The sequence below is a fragment of the Babylonia areolata genome, chromosome 10, assembly GCF_041734735.1.
Source record: "Babylonia areolata isolate BAREFJ2019XMU chromosome 10, ASM4173473v1, whole genome shotgun sequence".
Classification (NCBI taxonomy): domain Eukaryota; kingdom Metazoa; phylum Mollusca; class Gastropoda; order Neogastropoda; family Buccinidae; genus Babylonia; species Babylonia areolata.
Window position 1 is genome coordinate 15,749,522 of NC_134885.1, and position 25,108 is coordinate 15,774,629.

At 37.5% G+C, this 25,108-nt stretch overlaps 2 protein-coding genes across 3 annotated transcripts in view; one reads left to right on the top strand and one right to left on the bottom strand.

Annotated features, from left to right (window-relative positions):
* LOC143286823 (serine/threonine-protein kinase PLK1-like) overlaps positions 1-11,080 on the top strand; it is a 53,211-nt gene extending 42,131 nt beyond the window's left edge. Inside the window, exon 13 of the mRNA XM_076594632.1 lies at positions 6,022-11,080. Within this exon, the coding sequence (XP_076450747.1) occupies positions 6,022-6,246 (225 nt within the window). The 3' untranslated portion in view covers positions 6,247-11,080. The remainder of the gene's footprint in view (positions 1-6,021) is intronic.
* Positions 11,081-16,738: 5,658 nt separating this feature from the next.
* LOC143286825 (leucine-rich repeat-containing protein 72-like) overlaps positions 16,739-25,108 on the bottom strand; it is an 82,301-nt gene continuing 73,931 nt past the window's right edge. For both annotated transcript variants that reach the window (XM_076594636.1, XM_076594637.1), the window contains 4 exons: positions 22,201-22,290; positions 21,804-21,956; positions 18,868-18,904; positions 16,739-16,948 (listed from right to left, as the gene is read on the bottom strand). In XM_076594636.1, coding sequence (XP_076450751.1) covers positions 16,783-16,948; positions 18,868-18,904; positions 21,804-21,956; positions 22,201-22,290 — 446 coding nt within the window. In that variant the 3' untranslated portion in view covers positions 16,739-16,782. The remainder of the gene's footprint in view (positions 16,949-18,867; positions 18,905-21,803; positions 21,957-22,200; positions 22,291-25,108) is intronic.

The following is a 25,108-nucleotide window of genomic DNA, read 5'->3' on the forward strand; positions in this document are numbered from 1 at the left end:
AAATTTTGGTTTTATATTATCATCTGCCTTGATCGGTACTGTTCTGTCTTCTACTCCCCTTCAAGTCTTCTTTTCCACATTTCTTCCCTTTTCTCTGCGATCTCCTTAGGTCCGTCGTGTTTGCCGTGCGATGCGACCCGTGTCGGTGGGGAAAGAGATCCTGGTGATTGAGCAAGCCTAGCTTGCAACACGTCACTTTGGCTCCAACCTCTCCTAGACGGGAGGTACATGAGGCCTGCATGTACCAAGCGGCTTCCTCATGAGGGATTGGGTCAAGGTTTTCAGTTTTTTGACCTGGTTTGGAACTTTGGCAGTGTCGGGTTTTCTGTTCCCGGAAACTTTGCACTATCCTTTGCAATGGATTAGGTTGAACTCTGAGGGCCGTATATCTCTCCTGAAGCCTGGAAGGAACAAAGTTTTTCTTTAGTTCTGACCCCTTGTTGGACTCCATGGTGGGTGGGTAGGGGAGAGATGAATTTTCCAAGAAAAATTATGGATTCAAAACATACCTCAACCCCCAAAAGAAGAAAGATGTCTGAGGACAGATTGTCCTCAGATTCAGAAGAGGAGACAAGAAAGATTTCTGGAAACTGGCCTGCATGGCTGGTGATTGAGGGCACAGACCCTGAAAAACCAGTGACTGATCTCAGCCCTTTTATTGTGGAGAAAGCATTTGCGGGGATTGCAGGAATCTCCAAAAACGTCCACACAAACAAAAAAACCAAAACATTTTTGGTCAAGTGTGAGAAAAAAAGACAAAGTGACAAGATGCTTCAGGCAACCTCTTTTGTGGACAGACCAATCAAGGTGTCTCCTCATAGAACTCTCAATTCATCAAAGGGCGTCATCCGATGCCCTGAATTGAAAGGGATCTCTGAGACGGAGATAAAATCCGAAATGAAATCACAAGGAGTAACTGATGTCCATCGCGTTACAATCAAAAAAGGAGATATCAGAGTTCCTACAAATACTTTCTTCTTGACCTTCTGTTCTCCCGTCCTTCCAGAGTCGGTGAAAGTAGGGTTTCTGAGAGTAAAGGTTTCACTGTATGTTCCTTCTCCAATGAAATGCTTCAGATGTCAAAAATTTGGACATGTCAGCGGGAGATGTCCTGGAGAGATTTGTGGATCATGCGCAAAGGCAAAACATAGTGGGCCGTGTCAAGATCCGGTCTGTTGTGCTAACTGCAGGGCTGCCCATCACTCTTCTTCAAGAGACTGTCCAGTATGGAAGAGAGAACATGAAATCACAAGATTGGCTACAGAAAAGAAAATACCTTTCTATGAAGCAAAAAAACTTGTAGCACCACTGTCGGTACTATCATACTCCGACGCGCTCCAGAAATCACAGAAGGTTAAATCATCTACTGTTTCATGCCAGACGGAAGTGACCTGGGTCAAGGGCGCAACGCCCACAACTCTGATAAAGAAAAGCTCAGGCAGTCAGACTGCTCAGCAGATGACCCCCACAACTGCCTCACAATCAGTCCAGACAAGTCAGACTGAAAGTAAACAGGAAAGGAGCAAAACTGTTCATGACAAGACGGGCCCACCTACGGGTGGAAGATCCAACATTCCTTCTCGAACATCCGGGTCTGCGGTGAAGGGAAACCCTCCTCCTCCTAGTAGGAAGCCTTCAGCATCTCGATTGTCCTCGGGAAAGGAATCGAAAACGAAAGGCCACTCATCCAACTCTCAAAAAGCGAAAACATCTAGTCAGGAAAGGCTTGTCGCGGCCAAAAATCCATTTGAACCTCTGAGTGAATCGGATGGTGATATGGAAACATCTTCTGTATAACATCTGATGGAAAGCTCTATTCTTCAATGGAACATCCGAGGAATCAGGGCGAATTTTCAAGAGTTACAGGTACTTTGTAAACAGCTAAAACCGTGTGTGCTAGCTTTGCAGGAAACTCTGCAGAGAGATGACCACACTTTCTCTGTTACAGGCTTCAATGTTATTTCCAAATCTGCTCAACTGAAAAATGAAGGTGTAACGGGAGGAGTATCTTTATTAATACATAATTCTCTTCTTCATAGTTCGCTTAAACTAAATACTACTTTACAGGCTGTAGCTGCACGTGTATCTCTGGAAAAAACTATTACCATTTGTTCCTTATATTTACCCCCTTCCATCCCTGTTCATAAACAAGATCTTTTTGACCTATTTTCTCAACTTTCAAAGCCTTTTTTGCTTTTGGGCGATTTAAATGGTCATTCCCCACTTTGGGGAAGTGAAGAAACATCTGCCTGGGGTCTACTTCTTGAAAATATTTTTACAGAACTAAATTTATGTTGCTTAAATACTAAAACTCCAACTTATATTCAGTTATCCACCGGCAAACTGTCCTGTTTAGATCTGGCTGTTTGCGACCCCTCATTAGTCTTAGATTATGAGTGGGAAGTACTTGAAGACCTATATGGTAGTGATCATTTTCCAACTATATTAACTCCTTCTACCTTTATAAACACTTCCCAGCCTGAACACCTAAACTACAAAAAAGCTAACTGGGATCTTTATACCACAATCATACGATCAGAGATCCAAGAAGAGATTCTTCAAAGTGAAGATCCTATGCAAATATTCTCAGACTTAATTACTAAATCTGCCAAGAAATCCATACCATCTTCTTCAAACAAGTTTAGATTACCTAAAACGCCTTGGTTCAATGAGGAGTGTCGCCTTATAAATAAAAAAAGGAAAAAAGCACTACGCTTAGTATTTCGTAAACCAATAGCGGAAAATGTTCGAGCTCATCAACATCTCAGAGCTAAAGCACGTTTCATTTATAAAACAAATAAACAAAAATCCTGGAAAAATTTCTGCTCATCCATCACTTCTAAAACAAGTAAGAAAAAAGTGTGGAGAATAATTAAAAATATTAAGGGGAAAAACACCTGCCCCTCCATCAACCATCTGAAACTGGCAGATTCACTCGTCACAGACAAAAAAGCAGTGGCCAATGTACTAGCATCCTCCATTGAGAGTCATTCTTCTACTAAGAACAACAAATCTCCCTTATTTTTGAAAAATAAGAATTTAAAAGAAAAAAATCCATGTAACTTTAATTCTGACAATATAGAAAACTACAATGTTCCTTTTTCCCTCTCAGAACTCAAATTGGCGCTATTAACCTGCAATGACTCATCTCCAGGTCCTGATGAAATTCATTATCAATTGTTGAAACATTTGCCTGATGAAAGCCTTGAAATACTGCTTAAAATTTACAATCTTATCTGGACTACTGATTACTTTCCACCTTCCTGGCGTAAAGCGCTTATCATTCCCATTCCTAAGGCTGGAAAAGACCTTTCTAATCCTTCAAACTACAGACCTATTGCTCTTACTAGTTGCATTTGTAAACTAATGGAAAAAAATGGTAAACAGTAGACTGATGTGGAAACTAGAAACAGATGGACTTTTAGCCAAAGAGCAGTGTGGATTCAGGAAGCATCACTCTACCCTTGACCATTTAGTCCGATTAGAAACTGCTATACGAAATGCTTTCTTAAATAAACAGCATGTGGTAGCTATCTTTTTTGATCTGGAGAAAGCATATGACACCACCTGGAAAAAGGGAATACTTCATGATCTTCATGAAATGGGTTTTCGAGGCCACCTTCCTCAATTTATAGACAAATTCTTAGAAGACCGTACTTTTCAAGTTCGAGTAGGTTCTACTCTCTCAGATCTTCATGAACAGGAAATGGGCGTTCCACAAGGGAGCATTCTGTCACCTGCTCTTTTTAGTATCAAAATAAATAATATAGTTAACTCTGTAAACAATGACAATGACTCCTCTCTCTTTGTTGATGATTTTGCTTTATATGCAAGTGGGAGTTTCTACCCTGGCATTCAACGCCGGCTTCAGCTCTGTGTTGACAAGATCCAAAATTGGGCAGAAGAAAATGGTTTCACTTTCTCAATTGGCAAAACACAATCTATCTATTTTCACAATTACCGCCATTTTTTTCCAGATCCTGAGATTCATCTAGGGAAATCAAAAATTCCAGCTGTTAAAGTGGTGAAATTCCTTGGGGTTATTTTTGATCAGAAATTGAACTTCCTTAGTCATCTAAAACATTAAAAAATTTCATGCCAAAAAGCTCTAAATATTATAAGAATTGTTGCACATACGGAGTGGGGTGCAGATAAGAAAACCCTTTTGCACCTCTATAGAGCACTTGTCCGTTCTAAACTTGATTATGGTTGTGTTGTCTATGGTTCAGCAAGACCTTCCTACCTAAAGATGCTGGACCCTGTTCATCATCAGGGACTCCGACTTTGTTTGGGAGCTTTCCGTACTACACCGGTACATAGTTTATATGCAGAAGCTGGAGAGCCATCTCTTTCAAATCGTAGACTGAAACTTTCTATGAACTACTACCTTAAATTAGTTTCTGAAATAGAAAACCCAGCTCACAACAGTATTTATAAACCAAAGTTTAAATCCAGATTTGATAACAACCCAAAGTGTACACCTCCATTGGGAATCCGAATGCTTCAATACATTCAAGAAGCCCAAATTGATCCTACATTAATAGATACTGAATTTAAAATTCCTGAGGAACCTCCATGGACTTTTGAAACTCCTGAAATCTTATTTGATCTCACCATCTTCAAGAAAGACTGTACCAGTTCACTGGTCTATAAAAAGTTGTTTTCCGAACTCTGCCAGAAATATCCATTATACCAGAAAATTTTTACGGATGGCTCAAAATCTGAGGAGGGAGTGGCTGCTTCTGCTTTTTGTCCGACTTCTCCCTCCCAAAGACTCACGAAACATATTCTGTCAGACAGTTCTGTGTTTACTGCAGAGCTAACTGCTTTAAATCTAGCTTTAAATGCTATATTGCAATCATCTAATCGTAAATTTGTTGTTTTTTCTGACTCGCTTTCTTCCCTGGAGGCAATAGCTCATCGTAATATTGATCATCCCAAACTTCGAGAATTCTTCAGTTTGTTTACCCATCTTAAAAGAAATGGTTTTGTAATCATTCTGGCTTGGGTGCCCGGTCATGTGGGCATTCAAGGGAACGAAATAGCAGATAATCTGGCTAAGAGTGCTGTTAGAGAGAAACAATGTAAGTTTTATATTCCTTTTACTGATTTTAAACCCAAAGTTCATCGGTATACTAAAGATCTCTGGCAGAAAGAATGGAATGAACAAATAGATAACAAATTATTTAAAATACGACCAAATCTTCAAGAGACTCTGCCTATGGCTGTGGTGAATCGAAAAGAAATGACAGTGCTGTGCCGACTTCATACAGGTCATACATACATCACACATTCCTACCTCCTGAAAGGAGAAGAAGCTCCTTGGTGTATTCCGTGTGATGAACCACTCACTGTGCAACATATTCTGATTGATTGTTGGGACTTTTATGACACACGACGGGTTTTTTTACAGCAGATTCATTGAGAACGTTGTTCCGTGATGTCCCTCCGTGGACAATATTGCAATATTTAAAAGAAATAAATATTTTTGATAGTATTTAATATAGTATATGCTTAGTACAAAAGTTGTGAAATTTTTATCATGGAGTGATCACAGTGCAGTAGAAAGCTGAAAACATTGGGGTGGCCCATCTGCGGTGACCAGACTTTGAATGGTGGATAGCCCTGATATGGCCTTCATGGTCGGCTGGGCTCTAAGCAATATTTTTCATTTTAATTTTAATCATGACCCAGAAGGCTGAAATTTGTATGTCATATGTTTCTTTTACTTGTCCTGACAGAATTTTTGATGATTTAAAGACTGCATGTTTTACCAACATTTTTTTTTTTTTTTTTTAAGGTTTTTTGATATTTATATCATACACTTAAATTACAATTCCAGTGGTTATTTTAATCTTTTAAAAAAAACAACAACTGAAATTGTCAAAATAGCAGGTAATTGAGAGGAAACAATAATCTGCGTGCATATGATAATGCAGATATAGGACTATTTATATAATACTGTTGTTTCTGTGCACTTCAGATGGCATTTTCAAAGGGTGTGTGAATTGTGTGTTGCAGATAAACTTTTTCCAGGACCACACCAAGGTCATCCTGTGTCCTTTGATGGCTGCTGTGACCTACATTGATGAGAAGCGTGAATTTCACACCTTCCGTATGAACCTGATAGAACAGTACGGCTGCACCAAAGACTTGGCCAGTCGACTGCGCTATGCACGCACCATGGTGGAGCGATTGCTGTCGTCCAAATCAGGTTCAGGACGTGTCAAATCTGCCGCTCAGTGACACAGCTTAGTTAACAGTGGTCAGGTATTATTCTGGTGATGTGCACAAGGTTCGCGATTTTCTGACGGCAAACTCAAATATTGCATTAGTCGGGAGAAACAAAATGACTACAGGAAGAATAATTTGTTTTTGTGTGTGTAAACTTCTGCTGTTTTATGTGTCTTTTTTGTTTGTACATTATACGTTTGAGATGGGCCTGATAGGTTAAAAAAGTAAATGGGGTTGGTAGAGGATGTGATAAACACTTATGTACGCTCACACACACACATTTATACATACACACATATACATACACATATATCCAGTCCTATACAAAGGCTTTCTTCCCTCTCATGCTTCAGGGCTAGAATTAACCTGTCCTGGGGGACAAGAGGATAAAAAATCTACTGTCTCCCAAAATTTCTACTTGCCATCCCTAAGTAATGAGATGTTTATAAATAAAGATAAGTCTCAGTAGTGCAGTGATAAGTAAGTGTACATAATTCATTACATAAGTAGTATGTATTACACACTGGTATTTCATTGTTCTTTACTTCATCTTTTTAAAATTAAAATTTATTTATTTAACTCTCTGATGTCTTATGTTGAAGATATGCATCTTCCAGAGCTGGTTAACTCAAACTTGAACAGTGACATGTTGGTAACTGGTCTAAAATAGGAGTAGATTACAAACTATTCAAGGTCAAAGTTGAATAAAATGAACCAACAACGACATGCTCTGCACACGTGATGCTGGCTGAAGAGGAAAAAAAAATAAAAGGATCTCTCTCATTTCTGTGGTGACATGTTTTATTTATAGACCACAATATTTCTCTGCGAGACTGCACTCTGCTGGGGTTCCATTCTTTGAAAAACCAGGATTGGGGTGATGTTGTAGAGGTGTTCAAATTGGAGCAGGGAAGTGCAATCCATCTGCACTGAAGCTGACTGCTCATTCACCTTTCACTGACACTTTCTAAAGTTGTTACCCAACTGGCAATGAGTGAACATTTCCATGTGTCCACCAGAAGGTTTATTTGTCCCTGACAATCAGACGGTTGGGTATTTTTCACTCCTGATCCCTTCCAGTCCGCCTGTCACGCACAGAGTCCTGCTTACACAAACTTGAGAAAGCTACATATTGAGATAACCATGTAAGTGACCCATAATTGTGATGAAAGAATACATGCAAGGAAAAATAATGTCTGTTAAACTGAAATTGATTGATTTTTCTGATCAAGGAATGTGTGTGAAGAATGGAATGTAAGTGAGACATGTAATTGTGATTTGGACTTAAGTTAGGTTAGAAGGAATACAACTTATCTGTACACTTGTCAGATGAAAAAATGTGGAGTGATAAGTAATACAATTTTATGTACATACTATTGGAAAAAACTGATTATGTTTCATGTTTACTAATAATTATGTTGGTGAACAAGATATTCACTTTCAGGGATCTTGTTTAGTTTCTAGGCAATAAGAGAATACTGTTTATGTTGAATTTTTGTGGTTGAATGGAAGCATTAAGTTAAAAATGTCATGGAACATGTATGTTTTGTGATGAAGTGAATGTGCTATGTGATGTCTGTGTTGAAAATATATTTGTAATAGCGGGGGGAATGTTTTCCAACTCTGTATAACATAAGAAAATAAACTTCTCTCTTGAAGAGTCTGCTTGGCTCCCATTTCTCAATGGCTGTCAGTTTCTTTCCAGTTTTGTCAAACACTCAAAGTCAAAACAGGGCAAGAAATTCCCTGATAACTTTTAGTTGTCTTAGGGACCAATTGATAAAAGACTGCTTATCCCTCCTAATTTCTACTTGCCTTCCTAACTAAAGTGACAGGTAATGAACATAACTGCTGGTTGAGCAATGACAAGTCGGCAGACATGATTCATTCTATAAGTGGTAGTATATACTACAGGAAAAGAGGATGCAACTCTTTCATGACTAACAGTAAGAACAAATAAAGGGTCTCACAGTTTCCACTGATTCAGATTTCAGTGTAGACTTATTATTATAACACATCTTGCCTCAGTGAAAAGGGGAGGAGGGAAGTGCCATCAGTCTGCACTGACACTGACTGCTCATTCCGCCTTCCACTGACTTAGAAATTGGTTGCCTAAATGGATAAGTGGAGAAAGCAGTTCCCCTTGTTCACAAGAAAGTTACGTATTTTGAGTCCTACAAAAGGTACTGTGAAAGGAATGTTTTGATTTGGGGTGAGCGGGAGTCTGACAAAAGAAAAAGAGAAACTGTCCAAACAGAATGAAAATGCAATGAAATGACATTCATGAGGACAGGAGCAGTCAGTACCTGTCTGAAGTGGGAAGCACTTCAGCTGCAGTGGCTTGAAGATCTGTGCCTTTGTTTTATTCATTGTAATCAAAAGTTCTTTAGTTATTTGACAACATTCAACAGTGATGAAAATCTCCATTTTAGCACCACTGCACCTGTTTTAGTGTTATGTTACATGGTGTTACTTTTCTCAGTGCTTGGCTTTTGATGAAAGGTGAAGTATGTTGTAAACGTTCATTAGTAGCAAAATGTTCAATTGTTACAAATGTATTATATATACTTTAAAAAAAGTTCTTGGTATTTGCAGTGGAATTTCCAGCATTTGTTTAATACTTAAGTTATAATGCATGATGATTTTTTTAAATTTTTATAATAAATGTAAAGTAATATGACAAGTGTTTATTTTGTTTATGTTTGATGCTGAATTTAAATAGTCTTTTGTCTTGCTGCTTTCAACTGAGATTTTTGTTGGAATATTTCTCTCAAACTGCCTTTGTGTTTGATTTAGATTCTGTTTATGATGAATAGAAATAAAAACAGCAGAAGCTGCCAGCTGTTTGAAAGTATTTTGAATATTGATTGGTAACTTCCATTTTGGTTATCAGTCTTTTTAGAAGACTGAAATATTGATTGGCTGACTGATTACAACATTAAACAGGTGACTTTTTTCCACATCCAACACCACTGGGTACAAAATAATCTGGAACATTCAAATAGGGAGAAACTGATAGCATTCATTGCAAGAACTGGTTCAAATGTGTCACAGAAATGTGGGTGGTATTGAGAAGGGAGAGGGTTCATTGTTCACCGTGATGGGAGACAACTAGGTGGTAAGACTGCTAAACCCTAAGATTGGCATTAGCTGACCTACAGGCTTACTTCATTCGTCAGCTTGCTGTCTCTTTCTCTTTTGCTCTAGATTTTTAAATGAGATTTATTTTGCAGTCTGGGGGTGATGAATAAAGTGGATTGTAAGGCACATCTGGCATAGTCTACATCTTACACAGTTTAATGGTGGTGGTAAATTTCTCATTGGTTAAACATTGTGTGCTTTGATGACTAAGATGTGATACACAGAGACAGGTAGATTTTGTTGAGTATTTATTGTTTCCAAGCTTTTGGACTTTGCGCATGTTGCTTTGTGTGGACTGTCCTGATGTGACCTTCAGGACCATGTGGGTGTTATTATATAAAATGGAGGGAGAGTGTATCACTGAGCACATTGCCTAGTGTGAAGGTTTGCTGTGGTCACTCTGCACTGATGGTGTTAGTTGTCATGTTCACTATGTTAACAGTTTGGGGTTTGTGTATTTATCTCTAGTCTACTTTATGATATTTTTGCTAAATTCATTTAAGAATATTATGTGTGTGTTTTTTTGGCAGGGGATGATGTAAACCTTTGGACTAAATCTTTAATGCTTTCATGGGTACATGTATAGCCAGGCAGTTATTTTTATCTTACATCGTGAGGAAGATAGTAACATTGTTGTAACTGATGTTTACATATTTCTGCTGTGGATTGTTTCTAAATGCACACCCATTTTGACACTTCAGGCAGCCCCTCTCCTTTTCAAAGGAGGTGCCTGCTGTGTCTGTTCTTGCTTTATAACCTACTGAACCTTGACAGGGATTACAAGGTCTTTTGATCTTCAGTGTATGTACACAGAAAGAGGATATACAGCATTAACAAGTCTGCGCAATATGACCTGGAGGAGAGAAAACATCTCCAGATACATCCAGGATTTGAACCATGGACCTCTTGGTATGGAAGTACCATGCACTAATCACTTGGCCATCTGGCGTCATGCCCGTCATACCAAATGTGTAAAAACGAAATTCTGTAAGACATACAGGTACAGGATAATCCCTGTGTCTGGAATACTCTTCTCAACTGTTGGTGTGGTCTTGCTTTGGGGTTATAGGATGGTGGACTACAGTTTAAACAGATAGTGGGTGTGGTCCATGCCAGTGGTGTGCAGTTGGGGCTTCAGAGTAAACAAGGAGAAGTTTGTGTATGAAGTGACTGGTGTTTCTTCTACTAGGACCAATGGAAGTGTTATTTGGCGCATATGATAACTGTTTATTGTACTAAAGCTTTTGCAACACACAGCTTCTATGATACAAAATGTTAAATTGTATATAATTCCCATGTGTTCATTCATCTCAGGTGGTAATTTACGTCAGAAAGAGGTTTGTTGTGAAGTACAGGTTGTGAATGTTTTCGCAATCAAAACCTGCCTTCAAATTCAAGGTAACTGAGTGAATATATTCATTGCACCAGCTGATTCAATGTTTGTTGATTAAAGTGATAACATTGCTGAAAGTCAAAATCAGACTTTGTATCAGTTATTCTTGTATGACTGTATTCTCAACGCATACTATATTTTTGTGTCAACACTGCCTGCTTATGTGATTGTGACAAAGCACACGAATACACGTTTGCACATCTTTGAATTATAACATTAATACATCCTGTAAAAGTGAAAATGTGTTGTCCAGAGTGTTCAGAAACAAATGCAATTTGCAAATACATCACTGATTAGAGACGATGAAATGCAGCCATCAAATTCTTGACATAAAAATAATTCAATAATAATAAATAGTGTACATTTATATAAGACCCTTTCTCTCTAAGAGTTCAGGGCGCTTTACATGAAAGAAAAAGATTACAAGTTTCATAAAACATTCATGACCACTCTTTCTCAAAAACCCTTCCCCCCCACTCACATACTCCCTTTCCCACTCTACATACATACAAAGCTGACATGGGTGGTGTTGGAGAACAAAGCTGAGAGTACTTATAGATAGGTTTTAAAAAGATGAGTTTTTAGTGATGAGTGAAAAGCAGAAATAGAATCAGATGCAAAGATATGATGAGAAAGGTTCCAAATGTGAGGAGCAGCAAAGAAGAAAGAACGTTCACCATAGGTTCTTGTATTGTTTCAAAGGTAACAGTCAGAGGAAGAGTGGAGATTTCTTGCGGGAGCGTAAACACTGGTAAATTCTGAAAGATATGTAGGTCCTGCGGAGTGGAAAGCAGAATAGCAGAGACATGCAACTTTGTATTTAATTCTTGCTTCAATGGGGAGCCAATGTAGACGGAGTGTGGAGGTGAGGAGAAATGTGATCAGTACGTGGGGCTCAGAGTCAGACCGGCAGCATTGTTTTGAATTCACTGAAGAATATTATGTGGACAGCCTATGAGAAGAGAATTACAGTAGTCTATTTGTGACAGCACAAAAGCAGAAATAAGAGTTTTAGTAGTTTCAACAGAAAGGTACTGACGGGTAGAGTTAATGCGACGAAGTTCACAATTGACTATGCGTAGCAGGTTTACTACCTGAGCACGCATGCTGAGGTTTGAGTCAAGAAGGACCCCAAGGTTCCTTGCTGATTAAGAAAACTGAACTGTGGCATCACCAAACACAATAGAGGCAGGAAAAGAAGTAGATGTGGACATTCTTGCAGATGAAATAATCATAGCTTCAGTTTTGTCATTCAACTTTAGTTTGTTGAACGTCATCCAGGATTTAACATCGAAAATACAATCCTGTATTGACAGAATCAGACTGTGTACTTGGTTTGGTGTTGTAGACTTTTGTAGCAGAGTATCATCAGCAAAATATTCATTATATACATTGTTTAGAAGTCACTTCTTTGGGAGAGTGATTTATGAATGTTTTGTTTTTTAGTGTCATTTCTGACTCTCTTGCATAAACAAAGTAAGTTTGTGTGTGTATGTATGTCTGTGCGTCCATGGTAAACTTTAACATTGCCATTTTCTCTGGAAATACTTTGCCAATACCAAATTTGGCTTAAAAAATAGGAAAAAAATCTTCAGTCATACCAATAATAGATTGTATGTCTCCCGAATTTAGCCGTGTTTACGGATCATTAATGGTTTATTTTGTTGAGGCATGTTCTGGATTCCGAAAACACTATATTACCCCTCCCAGTTTCCAGAATGTAGGCTATGTTTGGTATGAAAATGCCATGACCTCGTTTTTCTTGTTCGCAATTACTAAAAAAGAAATAAAAATTCTGGACAGAACACAGACAGTGACACTAACTTCACTATTGACATGTTTACTGCAAATGAATATTATAAAGTGTACACTGAGTTAGAATGAACATAAAAGAAAAATTGAATCAGCTGTTTCACTGAGTTTCAGTCAGTCTTGTCTAGACTGCTCTGTGCAGTTCTCATCAAAAAATGTTGCGGTGTGTCTGGCATGAAGGCAATGTCTCCTTTACCACCGAATTAAAAGATTTTCTTAAATAATCATTGACATGTTTTCTGCATATGAATACTTTAAAGTGGAAACTGAATTAACTTGAATGAACATAGAAAAGAAATTAAATGGACGGTGTCCTAGTTTCTCAGTGTGTGTAACTACTGAAGCTTGTCGAACACAGATCTCTGCAGATCTAGAGAAAACGGACACATATTACAACGTGTTTGAGGCGATGGGAATGTCTCCTTTACCTTGCATTTGAAAGAAATTCTTAAGTGCCCTAGATATAAATAAATAACATGATTTAAATAGCATTATCACTTTGATTACTGTTATCGATTTATTATGCTAAAAGAACATGCTCAAATAATGATTTTTGAATGTCATTTGTAAGGCTGCGTTAGTGCTGCTTAATCTTAACCCAAACATGCATAGTTCAAATCTATTTTCTTGCCTTTTTATTATTCTGTTTTCCAAAGATGAAGCTTTGCACTTTAAACAACAAATACAGAATACATTTAAAAAAACAAAACAAATGATTTTGATTTTTTTTTTTAATCCTGATTTTTAGTTCTTTAAGTGTGCATCACAAGTGAGTCTTGAAGGCCTTGCCTCTCTTGTTATAATGATATGATCTCCACAGTTGGCTGGACTTTTCATAACATCAATGATGGAAGTGAACTAAACTTAACACAATTCATTCCCTGCAGTATGGACACATATGTAAAACCAAAACTACAGACATGGAAAAGTTTCACAGCTGATTTATTCTGCGCAATTTATTGCTCTAGGTGTTACTCTCATGGTGGAATTTTTTGTGACAACATGAATAATATTCCATGAACTCTTTACATTGTGCTTATTTTATCACTCAAATGCTGCTTTCATTGTCTGTCTGAACTATCTCGGGGCAGGATGATGGCAAAACTTATTTTCAAAAGTTTCAGAATGAAAATGTGATGTCAAGGGATCAGTAGAGAAATGACTGAACTCTCATAACAAGTACACATAAAACAAACAAAACTGAAAGAACAAGGATTTAATACTCAGCAAGTAACACATTCAAATGCGTATTAGCAGCAAGAAACATAAATATTATTCCAATTAAATACGTCTAGTTTGAGAGCCTTGAACAAAGTGCAAGATTGTAAGGAAAAATTGAAACACATGTTAACCAGTTTGAGTCTGGTATGGTCTATATTGTGACAGGCAGAGTATGCATGGGATGATGACTGGAGGTTTGGGGATGAATGGAAACACCTTAAGAAGGCATCAAGATGGTATCATAATATCAAATAAAAAAACAACAAAGGACAACTATTTGATGAAGGTAAACCAGTAGAGAACAGATTTCAATTAAAAAAAAAAAAAATCTTAAAACAACATTAGAATTGCCATGTGCAAAAAAAAAAAAAAAAAAAAAAAAAAAAAAATTCACTTAACCAAACTGGTAAAAAAATACATCATAAAATGGATCACATTTTGTTTTCAACATAATGCAAAATCTGTAAAGCAAATCATTACAGTCACAGGACAAACCATGGAATGCCCAGTTAGTTTCTTCTCTGACGGGAACATTGATCACACTTGGAAAGATATTACATTATTTGTGAAGAATAGTTACATACATATTGGGCTCCAAGAATCTTAAATCACCTTTACACAGCATTATCACAGGAACAAATATGACTGCATCAGCAAAAGGACTGAAGTGAAGTGCGGTCAGTAATACTGAGTGGTTGTTGAGAACAATAAAAAAGCACCATCTGATGAAATAAAACAGGAATATATCTTTGCTAACAAGATACATTTCTTGTACATTTCACAGGTGGTAGACACAAAAAGCTTGATAAAAAATAACATTGAAAACATGTTTACCCTGTGGACAATATTATAGATGAGAGCGAAATGAACCACAGGTTGCCCAAGAATGTATTTATTCCCACGTCACCCCTCCTATCTTTCACAGGAAAGGCAAAAACAGCAGCCATTTTAACATTTGCCATATGTGGCCTAATTTTTAGCACATCGTACAGTGTGGGTTACTTTTCACCAACAATGAATGCCATTGAAATAAATATTTTAATTCATTAAAAAAAAAAGTCATTAAAGTGTGTAATATTTTGTACGTGCAGAAAAAAGCTGACAAATCATAAACTTTTTTTGATGTAATTCAAACAGTTAGGAAGTAGGAATTTTAAAATGAACATCTGGACTTTCACCCACAGAGTGCAGCAAAAGTTAACAAGGTCAGACTGTTAGTGAAAAGCAAGCCTGGGGCAAAGCTCAGCTTTCTAATTTCATTGATTATTACATTCCAAATGAGGGAAATTAGCATTATCCCTTTCTCTCTTCTCTCCCTTTCTACCCACTTTCTGTATTCTTTCCCTCTTTTTTTTTCAATAACATTTTAATTGAATTATGAATTTAGGGAGTGACTGGAAATGATGGAAGAAAAAATGGTCAGGAAAATGTGACAAACTGATTGAACCCCTGCTGAAGTAGGGTCCCTGAAAATGAAAATTTACCCTGTTGTCCACAGCCCACGTTGTGGAGCCTTCTCTGATTACAGTCAGCTGGCCTTTCTGGTCCACTAGTTGCCAGTTACTCCAAGGAGCTGTCATATAAAACTATGACAAAAGCATCATACAGGGATGCCACACAGAAGAAAATTATTTTAGCAGAAATTTGGAACATGCATACATCACCGCCCTTGTCACAGCTTGACTGCCTATCTTGTGTGGTCTACTCCACTGACCTATAAATACCATTATTCCCAAACCTGATAAATACAAGATTAATGTAATTTGAAAGGTCCCATAGCCTTTTACATCCATCAGGGAGATCACTTCATATCTACTGTGTCTTAGGTTTGGTGTAGGAAGGTGGGGCCTAGCACTCTCCTGCCATTGTTTCCCCAGCTAAAGTCAGGTATTCATTTACACCTGTATGGAGTGAGGAAAACCTGTGCAAAGTGCTTTTCTAAAGGACACAACACCATACCAATATGGTGCCTTGTATCAGAAGTCTTAACATCCAATTTATTCTGCCATGGCACCTCCACTATACAAGCTGCTGTGCACTGTTGCACTGTAAATCATACAACTGCCACAAGTTACTGAAGAACAGAAATGTGTGCAATGCTGATCAGCAATTCATCAAAACAACAAAATCCTGTAATATTAGGTGCCAAAACAGTATCCACAAAAAAACATAAACAATAAATACGAATCCACTTTTTCCTGTCTTGTGCAGAGTAGCAGAACGAGTAAAATAAAATGTGCATTAAACAGTTAAAAAAAAACACTGACCTATTTCAAATAAGAAATTCTGCTGGGAAGAAACCCCATCTAACCCATATATTGGGAAAACCTACATGGGAAGGCAAAGCTGGGAATGACAAAACCACAAAAATGATGTTTTATGCAAAAGAAACTAAAATGTAATCTAAAAACATGCACAAAGCAATATGAATTACTGTGATTTTCCTGTTGCATGAACCCCCCCCCCCCAACCCCCCACAATTACAAAATACTTACATTGTGTTTGAAACTATCAAAAAGAAAAAAAACAAACAAAACAGAAACTCTAGTTACACGTATAACATTAATTCCATGATAAAATCAAATAACAAATTGTGCACAAACATTCCATTCTGAAAGCTTACTGCAACTTTGTTGATCAATCTCTTCATAAATGCAGCTTCCTTACACATAGCAAAGAAGTGGGCATCATTAGCTAATCTGTACTGCTGTTCCAATACCCCAAAGCTCTGTGTGAAGTTTGTAACAATGAGATCACAAAAAAAGAGAAAAATGTCAGAAGCTGAAATGCCAAATACCTAAGAGCTTTGTGAGAAATTCGCTGACAGCAAACAATGATGAAAAAGTATGACTGTTAATAAATGCAAGGATGCATGTATGTAGGGACTATAACAGCTTCCCTCCCACCCACCCACCCCCAATGAAATCCAATCCTTGCACCTCATCCACCATACAGCAAGCAGTACATGATGTCGATGGAGACTAACGGTACACTCGAGTGATGATTTCCGGGTTTCCAAATGTTTGCTCTGATGTTCGCCGCTGTTCGATTCTGGGTACTTTGCTCCAGTCAAAGCTGGAGTACACAGTCAGCGACTTTTTCAGTCGCCTGGAGTTGACAGCGTCTTCCTGATCCTCAAATGTTGGACTGAGGTAAGAAACAAACCAATACAATGATTGGATGTCATGTTCTAAAGTTATTTTGCAATTAATTAGTTTATATGATGATTCATTTTGACAGGTGTTATGAGAAGTATAAGCATAATAGTGTATTTCTTTTCAATCTGATTATAAAAAATCAATATATTTGTATGTGGGTGCGACTGTTGGAGCCTGTTGGCGAGCACAGTGTCTGACTTCTACAAAAATAAAATCTCTGTACCAAAGTATAGACAATAAAGTTTGTGTATTTGTGTATTGTGAATATAACATTTTGCATTTTTTCAATTTCTTTTCAAATAAGTCTTTAAACTGTTATAACCCCCCCCCCCCCCCACCCCCCCAAAAAAAAACAACAACAACAACTCTGCATAGTGATCTCCAATGGGAAAAATCTGAAAAATATTCATAATTCTAAGCAGCTATCAACAAATCCATGTCTGTCTTTTAATGAAAGTCAAATTCAGCGGTTGAAGTGAATTGGTAAATTGCTGGAAATTAGGGTCGTTCATATTTATCTTTGGAGAAGTAATTGTTAAAATATTTTGTTTCACTTACATTAAAACACCACAAAACAAAACAAAATTAAGCACCAAACCCCCCCCCAAAAAAAACAAAAACAAAAACAAACCCCAAACAAAAACAAAACAAAAAAAAAAGCCCAAAAAAATGTCACTAAAGTTGTTCAGAACTGTATGTATAATGTAATGTCAGCAATGATTTCTTGTTTGTTTTGATTTCATTTTCATAATATACCGGTACTTGATTCAGATAAAGAGAAAGTAAAACTGAAAATCAAACAATCACTGCAAAAGAAATAAATATGTTTTCAGTTTCAGTTTCAGTTTTGACAGGATAATCAACACAATACCTAAGCTGTGATAATTGTTTTGAAAAACTAAATATCAAGCACTTGCAATAAAAGAAGAATATGGTACAATGAAATAGAAAATCAAGGAGCAGATCAAAATATGATCATGTTACATATGTGTGTGTGGATAATTTGGTGGAGGGGCAGAATATCTGTGTTGTTTATGGAGAGAAGAGACATGACCATACTGAGTTTTGCCACTCTGCGCTTGTTGTGTTTAAAATCTTTGTCAGTCCAATACTGTTGAAAAATGTATCCTTGCTTTGCAATGTGTTTATCATGATGTAAGTATGAATGCTCAGGGCTCTTGTGGGACAAGTGCTCCATATGATTCCATTCTAGCAGTACTTATATGTAGCCGGGTTGGCTACAATCTTTGTTGGGCCAGCTTAGCAGATGACTTTTGTGACTTGCCGAAGGTCACTAAGGAAGTTGTAAATCGGTCACAAGTTATCTCCCTTTACAGGGAACCGTATGATGATTTTTATCAATTTGTTAAATTATAAACACTTCCTTATAGATGAGATTATAGTTTTATGTTATGGGACTTCAGAACGATCATACTTCTCAAATGTAATGATATCATTTGGCCAGAAAGCCTATAACTTTTTTAAACTAATATTTATGTGAATGAGTTTTGGCGCGATCTTCGAAATCTACTCAGTTGAAACATATAAAATACCTTCGTTTTCTATAAATCGATATAGTTGCTGTGGAATTTAGAATGTGCATTAATCTACCTTGCCTGGCTGCAGCTCTCTTCTGCAAACACCTTCTACATGTCTTCACCTTCTCTAACACCACTTTACCACCCCATCACATATATTTTCTGTTATGGTTTTTTTCCCCCTTATCATATTATTCCTTTCTGCTGAAACTGATCCAGCAACCTTTATCATTTTCTACTCCATAAAATGTTTAAAACTAAGGAAGACAGGAGACAAACAAATATAATTCTGTAGAAATAAATCAAGAGTTACATATATAAGTGTGCAAGTATATTGTCTGTGGATGAAGTGCAAACACAAAGTACTCACATGTTTCTCAAGTAGTTGTCGCCAAACACTTTCCCATCTGCACAGGACAACAGAAACACAAACATCAAGGACATTTAGACAAAGCAGACTTTAGGAAAAGACAAATGTACAATACATTGTTACTTTTAGTTTGCATGAAGTTAATCATACAGCTTAAAGATTCTCATAGCTTCCCCATGTCCTTTCATTTCTCCCTTTCCCTCTCCTGTCTGCTTCCAGTTTAATAATAATAATAATAATAACAATGATAATAATAATACTAATAATAGTAATACAGACTGACACTCACACCTCCCAGACAGAGCTCATGGTGTAAAAACAAAAAAACTTATAAGACATAAACATACATCCATCAATAACATCACACACGAACAAATTGTGCATACATAAACAAACAAAGAAACACATCTACACACACACACACACTGACTGAAACCATTTATTGTCAGATCAACTTTTTGTTGCATTGACATTTTAACAATCATTTGAATTAATATCAACTGAGCAACACAAAGAAAATCAAATTCGAAAAGCCAATGATATGAATACAATTCAAAAATGAAACATATTTAACAAATCAATTTACCAAATATCAACAACATCATTATCTTAAAAAAACATATCATTATCTAAAAACACACACAAACATACTCACAAACGTGTACCCCCCCCCCCCCCCCCCCCCCCCCCCCCCCCGGCATACATCCATGCATGCACATTTACGCCCATTCAGATTCCCCCACCTCATCCCCTTCCCAAAGTACACCTGTATAGTCACATTCTATTCTCTTTCCCCCACTCCAAAGACATTTAAGTATTCACACCAATGTGCACAAACTCTCTCTCTCTCTCTGTGTCTCTCTCTCAAACACGCACACTCTCTCTCTGTGTCTCTCAAACACACACACTCTCTCTGTCTCTCTCTCTCATCTACATACCCCCCACTCCCTCTACACACACACTTGCACTAACATACCAACACACAAAAAAAGGATGCCTTCACTGCACACTGACAGTATGCAATCATTAAACTAAGGTTTCATAATGTAATCAAGATGACATATTACATGTTACAGTCCAACAGTTCCACTAATCAAAATAATGAGAATTTCGCTCTACAAGTAAATCTAATGCTATCACCCAAAATGAAACACTAATTTGGAATGAATAAATTAGAGGGATAACTCTGCAGCATACATTAGAAAAACAACAACAAAACAACAACAACAAACAAACAAACAAAACAAAAAAAACAACAACTAAAAGACGAAACAAATTAGAAAAACCAGCCAACTGGATGGCTTTTGATAAAGTCAACTGTGGCTTTTGTCAGAGACCAACCATTTCCTTTACTGGGGTGAAAGACACCTTTCTTTACTGAAGAGAGAGATCTCACCAATGCTTTTTATTTGAATTAAAATTTTTCTAAGAACTGTTTCCCTCTGAAACTCCAAATAGATTTTGAGAGAATAGTACTGGCTTCAGACACAGAAACAGAAATATTGTCATTGATTGAAACTGAATTGTTTGATGCAGCTTCTATGGCACAAAGATTGGCCATTTTGTTGCCACGAATACTGGAATGTCCAGGAACTCACAACAGTGAAATGTTGGTACCTCGCATAATTAACTGGTGGATCAAATACAAATTTCGTATATAACATCTGCTCATTAAGATGAAGACTGATTATGTAAAGCCATCAATGCTGATTATAAATCAGATAATATTAGAATATTTGGAGGTATAAGAGGCATATCACTAAAAAAAAAAAAAAAAAAAAAAAAAAAAGGCGAACAATTCAGCAGTAAAAGTTGAACAACCTTTAGTTAAGTGGAATCTCTTTTTTAATGTTAAGCTCAGGGATTACAAACGAAGCCCCAACTTCTGCACACACAGGCACGTACACATGCTTGCACACAAACACACACACACACACACATGCACATGCGCGCGCGCGCACACACATACACACACACACGCGCGCACAACCAGCAGAAGCCCAAGAAACACAATAGTCAATGTATGTAATAAGCTGATTGGGAGAACAGAAGAAGTGTATTTTGAGAGACTTTTCAAACTGAATTGGAGAATCCACATGATGGATTGAGGTGGACAGTTTGTTCCACACCACTGAGCCAGGATAGGACAAAGAGCACTGACCATGGGATTTTTTGTTTCTTCTGGAAATTGTCAGCACTCTAGAATCAGCATCCAAGCATAAAGAAGGAGTATGGATAGAAAGCACCTCTGAAAATGGAGTATGGCTGCCTAAATGGTGAGGTAGCCCACTCATATTTGCAGCCCACAAATGAAGAAGGAGAAATCACAACGGTATAAAAGCACAGAGCAACACACGCTTGTAGATACATTGCAGTAGTATTCACACAAGGAGCACTGTATTGTCATTCATCCAATACAACAGACAGTGCACCTTCACTTTATATTGTGGACCATAATGACCCAGTTTTATTCTTACAAAAATATTTTCAAGATGTTTATTTGTCTAACTGGCTGTAAAACAACACTTCATTAATTTCCGTGTGCCTAAAGGTTTCACTTCAGATTACTTTCTTTTTGACAAAAATTGTTTCACCTACAAAACCAATGGGGTTTTTGATATGTTAGCAAGCCGTCAATCCAGAGGGAAGATGTCTGATTTAATCACACTTACCCATCTTTTAAGTTCTTACCTAAAACCAAACGTACCCAAGGTTTCTGACATAAATGTCTTAGAGACTGATCAATGGCCTTTTGATAATCTAATGCAATTAACCACCTTTCTTACATCTAAATGATAAATAACATCATCGATTACAGATGAGATATTTCACGCATTTCATAACATCATCCACTACAGCTGAGATCTTCAAGCCTTTATATTATTATCATATCCAGATGAGAAAAGAGAAAGAGTGTGTGAGGTGCGGTGTCTCACCTGCAGGTGCTGGCACTGAATCCTGTGGAGTGGCCGGGTAGTACAGCGATGGAGGGCCCTGACTGCGCCGACCAAATGCCACTCTTTCTCTAATCTTCTCCTGACTTTGGTCATAGATACGACCTGCCATGTCTCTCTCCTTCTTGGTCACTTCTAATAATGCAAAACACAAAGACCATCATTGTCTAAATACATTGATTTACTGATGTGCACTGGACACCAGCGAAGCAAAATTTTATCAGGAAAAAAAAAAGATTATGCATCTTGACTGCTAAAACCACATTAAAACATTGAATTCCAGATCTGAAGCAGTTTGTGTGTGTGTGTGTGTGTGTGTGTGTGTGTGTGTGTGTGTGTGTGTGTGTGTGTGTGTGTGTGTGTGTGTGTGTGTCCTTACCATGCCTGTCCAGTAGCTGTACAGAAGGACAGCTATATACCACAAACAGTCGATATTCTGGCTCCTGAGCAATGGGATTGTCAAACAAATCTGAAAAAAAGAGAAAAAAAAGAAAGAACAAAAGTCAAGCAATAAAAACGCCTTTCTAGTTCTGTGGCCTTGACCTTCACACAAAGCTACATGGAAATATCTACATTTTCCACACGTGAATAACACTCAATTCATCTTTAACCCACTTCATCCCAACTGAAAGGAAGCAATCTCATAACTCCAGACCAATTAATTTCTAAGTGGAGACGGCTGAAAGATGGTTCAGTCAGAAAAATAATAACGTTTTGTTTCTGAAAAGACTGTTGTCAGTGTGCATGTTGTAAAGTGATTTACTGAAGCATGTTTAAAGTGTAAACCGATAAAAACTGGTCGTTTTGTTCTCCTTACATCAGAGATTATCATTTTCTCCTGACCATCATCAATACCACGACAGTTTGTTCTAAACATTATACACTGGTTAAATTGTACAAAGATCAACAAATCAAAATAGCACATGCAAAACAGATTGAACAGAAACAGTGAAAGTAGGGTTCAAAATATTAGTTCCTCACTCTGCTGTTTCTGTCAGCACACTTGCATGTTGAAGGCCATATCTTGAGGTTTGAAGGTCACTGGCAACACTGGCAGACCCTTTGTAATAACTTAAAATAAGACAAACTGGTTTTGGTGCACAAGAACTGAAAGTAGGGTTGAGACATGAATTCCTTGGTCTACAATCAGTGGAACAGTGTCACAGGAGCCAATAGTTCCACAGTAAATGGTCATGAAAAGAATGCTACTGGATCTGTTGATATTTCGGATATAATATCCATACAGCACAGAGTCAACCCTGGAAAAGAAGAAGGAGAAGTTCATATAAATTCTATGAATGATATCCAATTGACTACAGGTATTGGAACTAGTAACAACAATGAAACTGTCAACAAGATTAGTAAGGACATAGTTAAATGATATAGACGATGCTGACAGAAAGGACGATGGTAATGTAAATAACTCATCTATTTCTTACAAAAGAACTTTGTCTTGTGTAGCACTTCATGTATGTGGGATAAAAAGTAAATTGATTATTCCAGAATTTCATTTACTACTAAAGAATTATGACATTGTTGCAATATCTGAAAGTAAACTGGATGATCAAGATGTCATTGATTTGCTAGGATATATTGCGTTTTACAAAAACAGAGGAAAATACACTAGGAAATCCGGAGGAATTCTGCTGCTGATCAAGGAGTGTCTTGTTGAATCTATTAAAGTGTTAGAATCCTCTGACAAAGCAGATGTTATAAATCCTTCATTGAAGAGCTACTACGCTTTTGTTGATTATGAGCTAAGTCCGAATGTCTCAATTTTCAAATTATATAAACATATGCTTGGTCATTCTGTTTTATTTGGTTGTGTATACATCCCTCCTGAAAAGTCCAGGTATTACGACAGAGACCCCATGCTTAGCCTTGAAAACTCGTTGACCCTCTTGAATACTGATCACTTCTGTCTGCTTGGTGACTTTAATGCAAGGACTGCTACGCTACCAGATTATACTACGGATGCATTGCTTGAAAGTGATGATTTAACTAATGGTGAATATTTTATGAGTGATGAGAGTCCATCCGTTACATTACCTGTTAGATTTTCATCAGGTACTGGAACCAATAACATGGGCCACGCATTATTAAATTTATGTAAGATGGTAGGGGCATGTATTTGTGAGAGGACAATAAATTGGCCTTTCATATGCAGCAGGAATATTTGTTACCGACTGTGTTGAGCTGAGTGGATGGGCTAGGTTATCTCCCTTCGACCACTTGGCTCATACCTCAGAGCTATTGGGGACCCAAGTTGAATAATGTCTGGGAATGTCTAGAACTAATTAATGAGGGGTTGTAAGCGTCCTTTGTTAATTTTCCCGCCATTAGAAGTGTAGGAATATCTTTCTTTATTCTTGTATACCAACCAAACTTGGCCTAGTTGGTAAGAATTTTTTATTTTTTTGCTTTTGGTTAGAGTTTCAGAAAATTTTATGTTTATTATTTTGTAAATAATAGCGTTGTTGGGACTAAATCTGAGGGTACTACAGTGTGTTGAGGAAGGATGAAAATAGTACCTTGGGCATCTTCTTAGAGCTCTGAGTCACTTTGGCCCCAACCACTGGAGAGACAACATCACAGAGCAAGCAGGTGCTTTGTGGAAGGGGAGAGACTGGGTGACTTAGGTTCACCGGCAGAATGTGTGTGTGAGGCTGACAGGCAGCGGGCATGAGTACCTGTGGGAACATCTTGGTCCTGAGGTGTGTTAGTATTTTTGTGTGTGTTTGTTTATTGCTGTTGTTCTAAGGGCTTATTATGGGGTTGTGTTCACAAAGCCCATACATTGAATATTATTTTGTTATTTAGGAAAACATATAGCTACCAACCCCCTGCTAATCAAGAGACATCTTGATTATGGTTTTAATTTTAATTATATGTTGATATGATTGTCTGTGGAAGAACTTCACAGAATTCCATGATTTTACTGAGAACTGGACGTGAGTGTGGTACGAGTCTACATGGGTGCATGACATGACAACCTCTTTACCACCTCATCCTTCTACATATTATTAATGGCTGAGTTGGTCAGCGCAACTGTTCCATGAGGTGCACGTGCAAAGATGTAAGTGTTGTTGACTACGTCATTGCTTCTCTTGATTTGTTCGATAGTGTTTCTGATTTTCAAGTGTTAGAATTCAGTGATTTCTATTCTGATGTGCATTGTCCAATATCTGTTGTCTTCACTGCAGTCCATAATGTGGAAACGGTGACCAAACCTGTAAGCGAAGGTACAGAAAGTCCTAGTCATAAAATTGATGCGATTCCATGTCCGA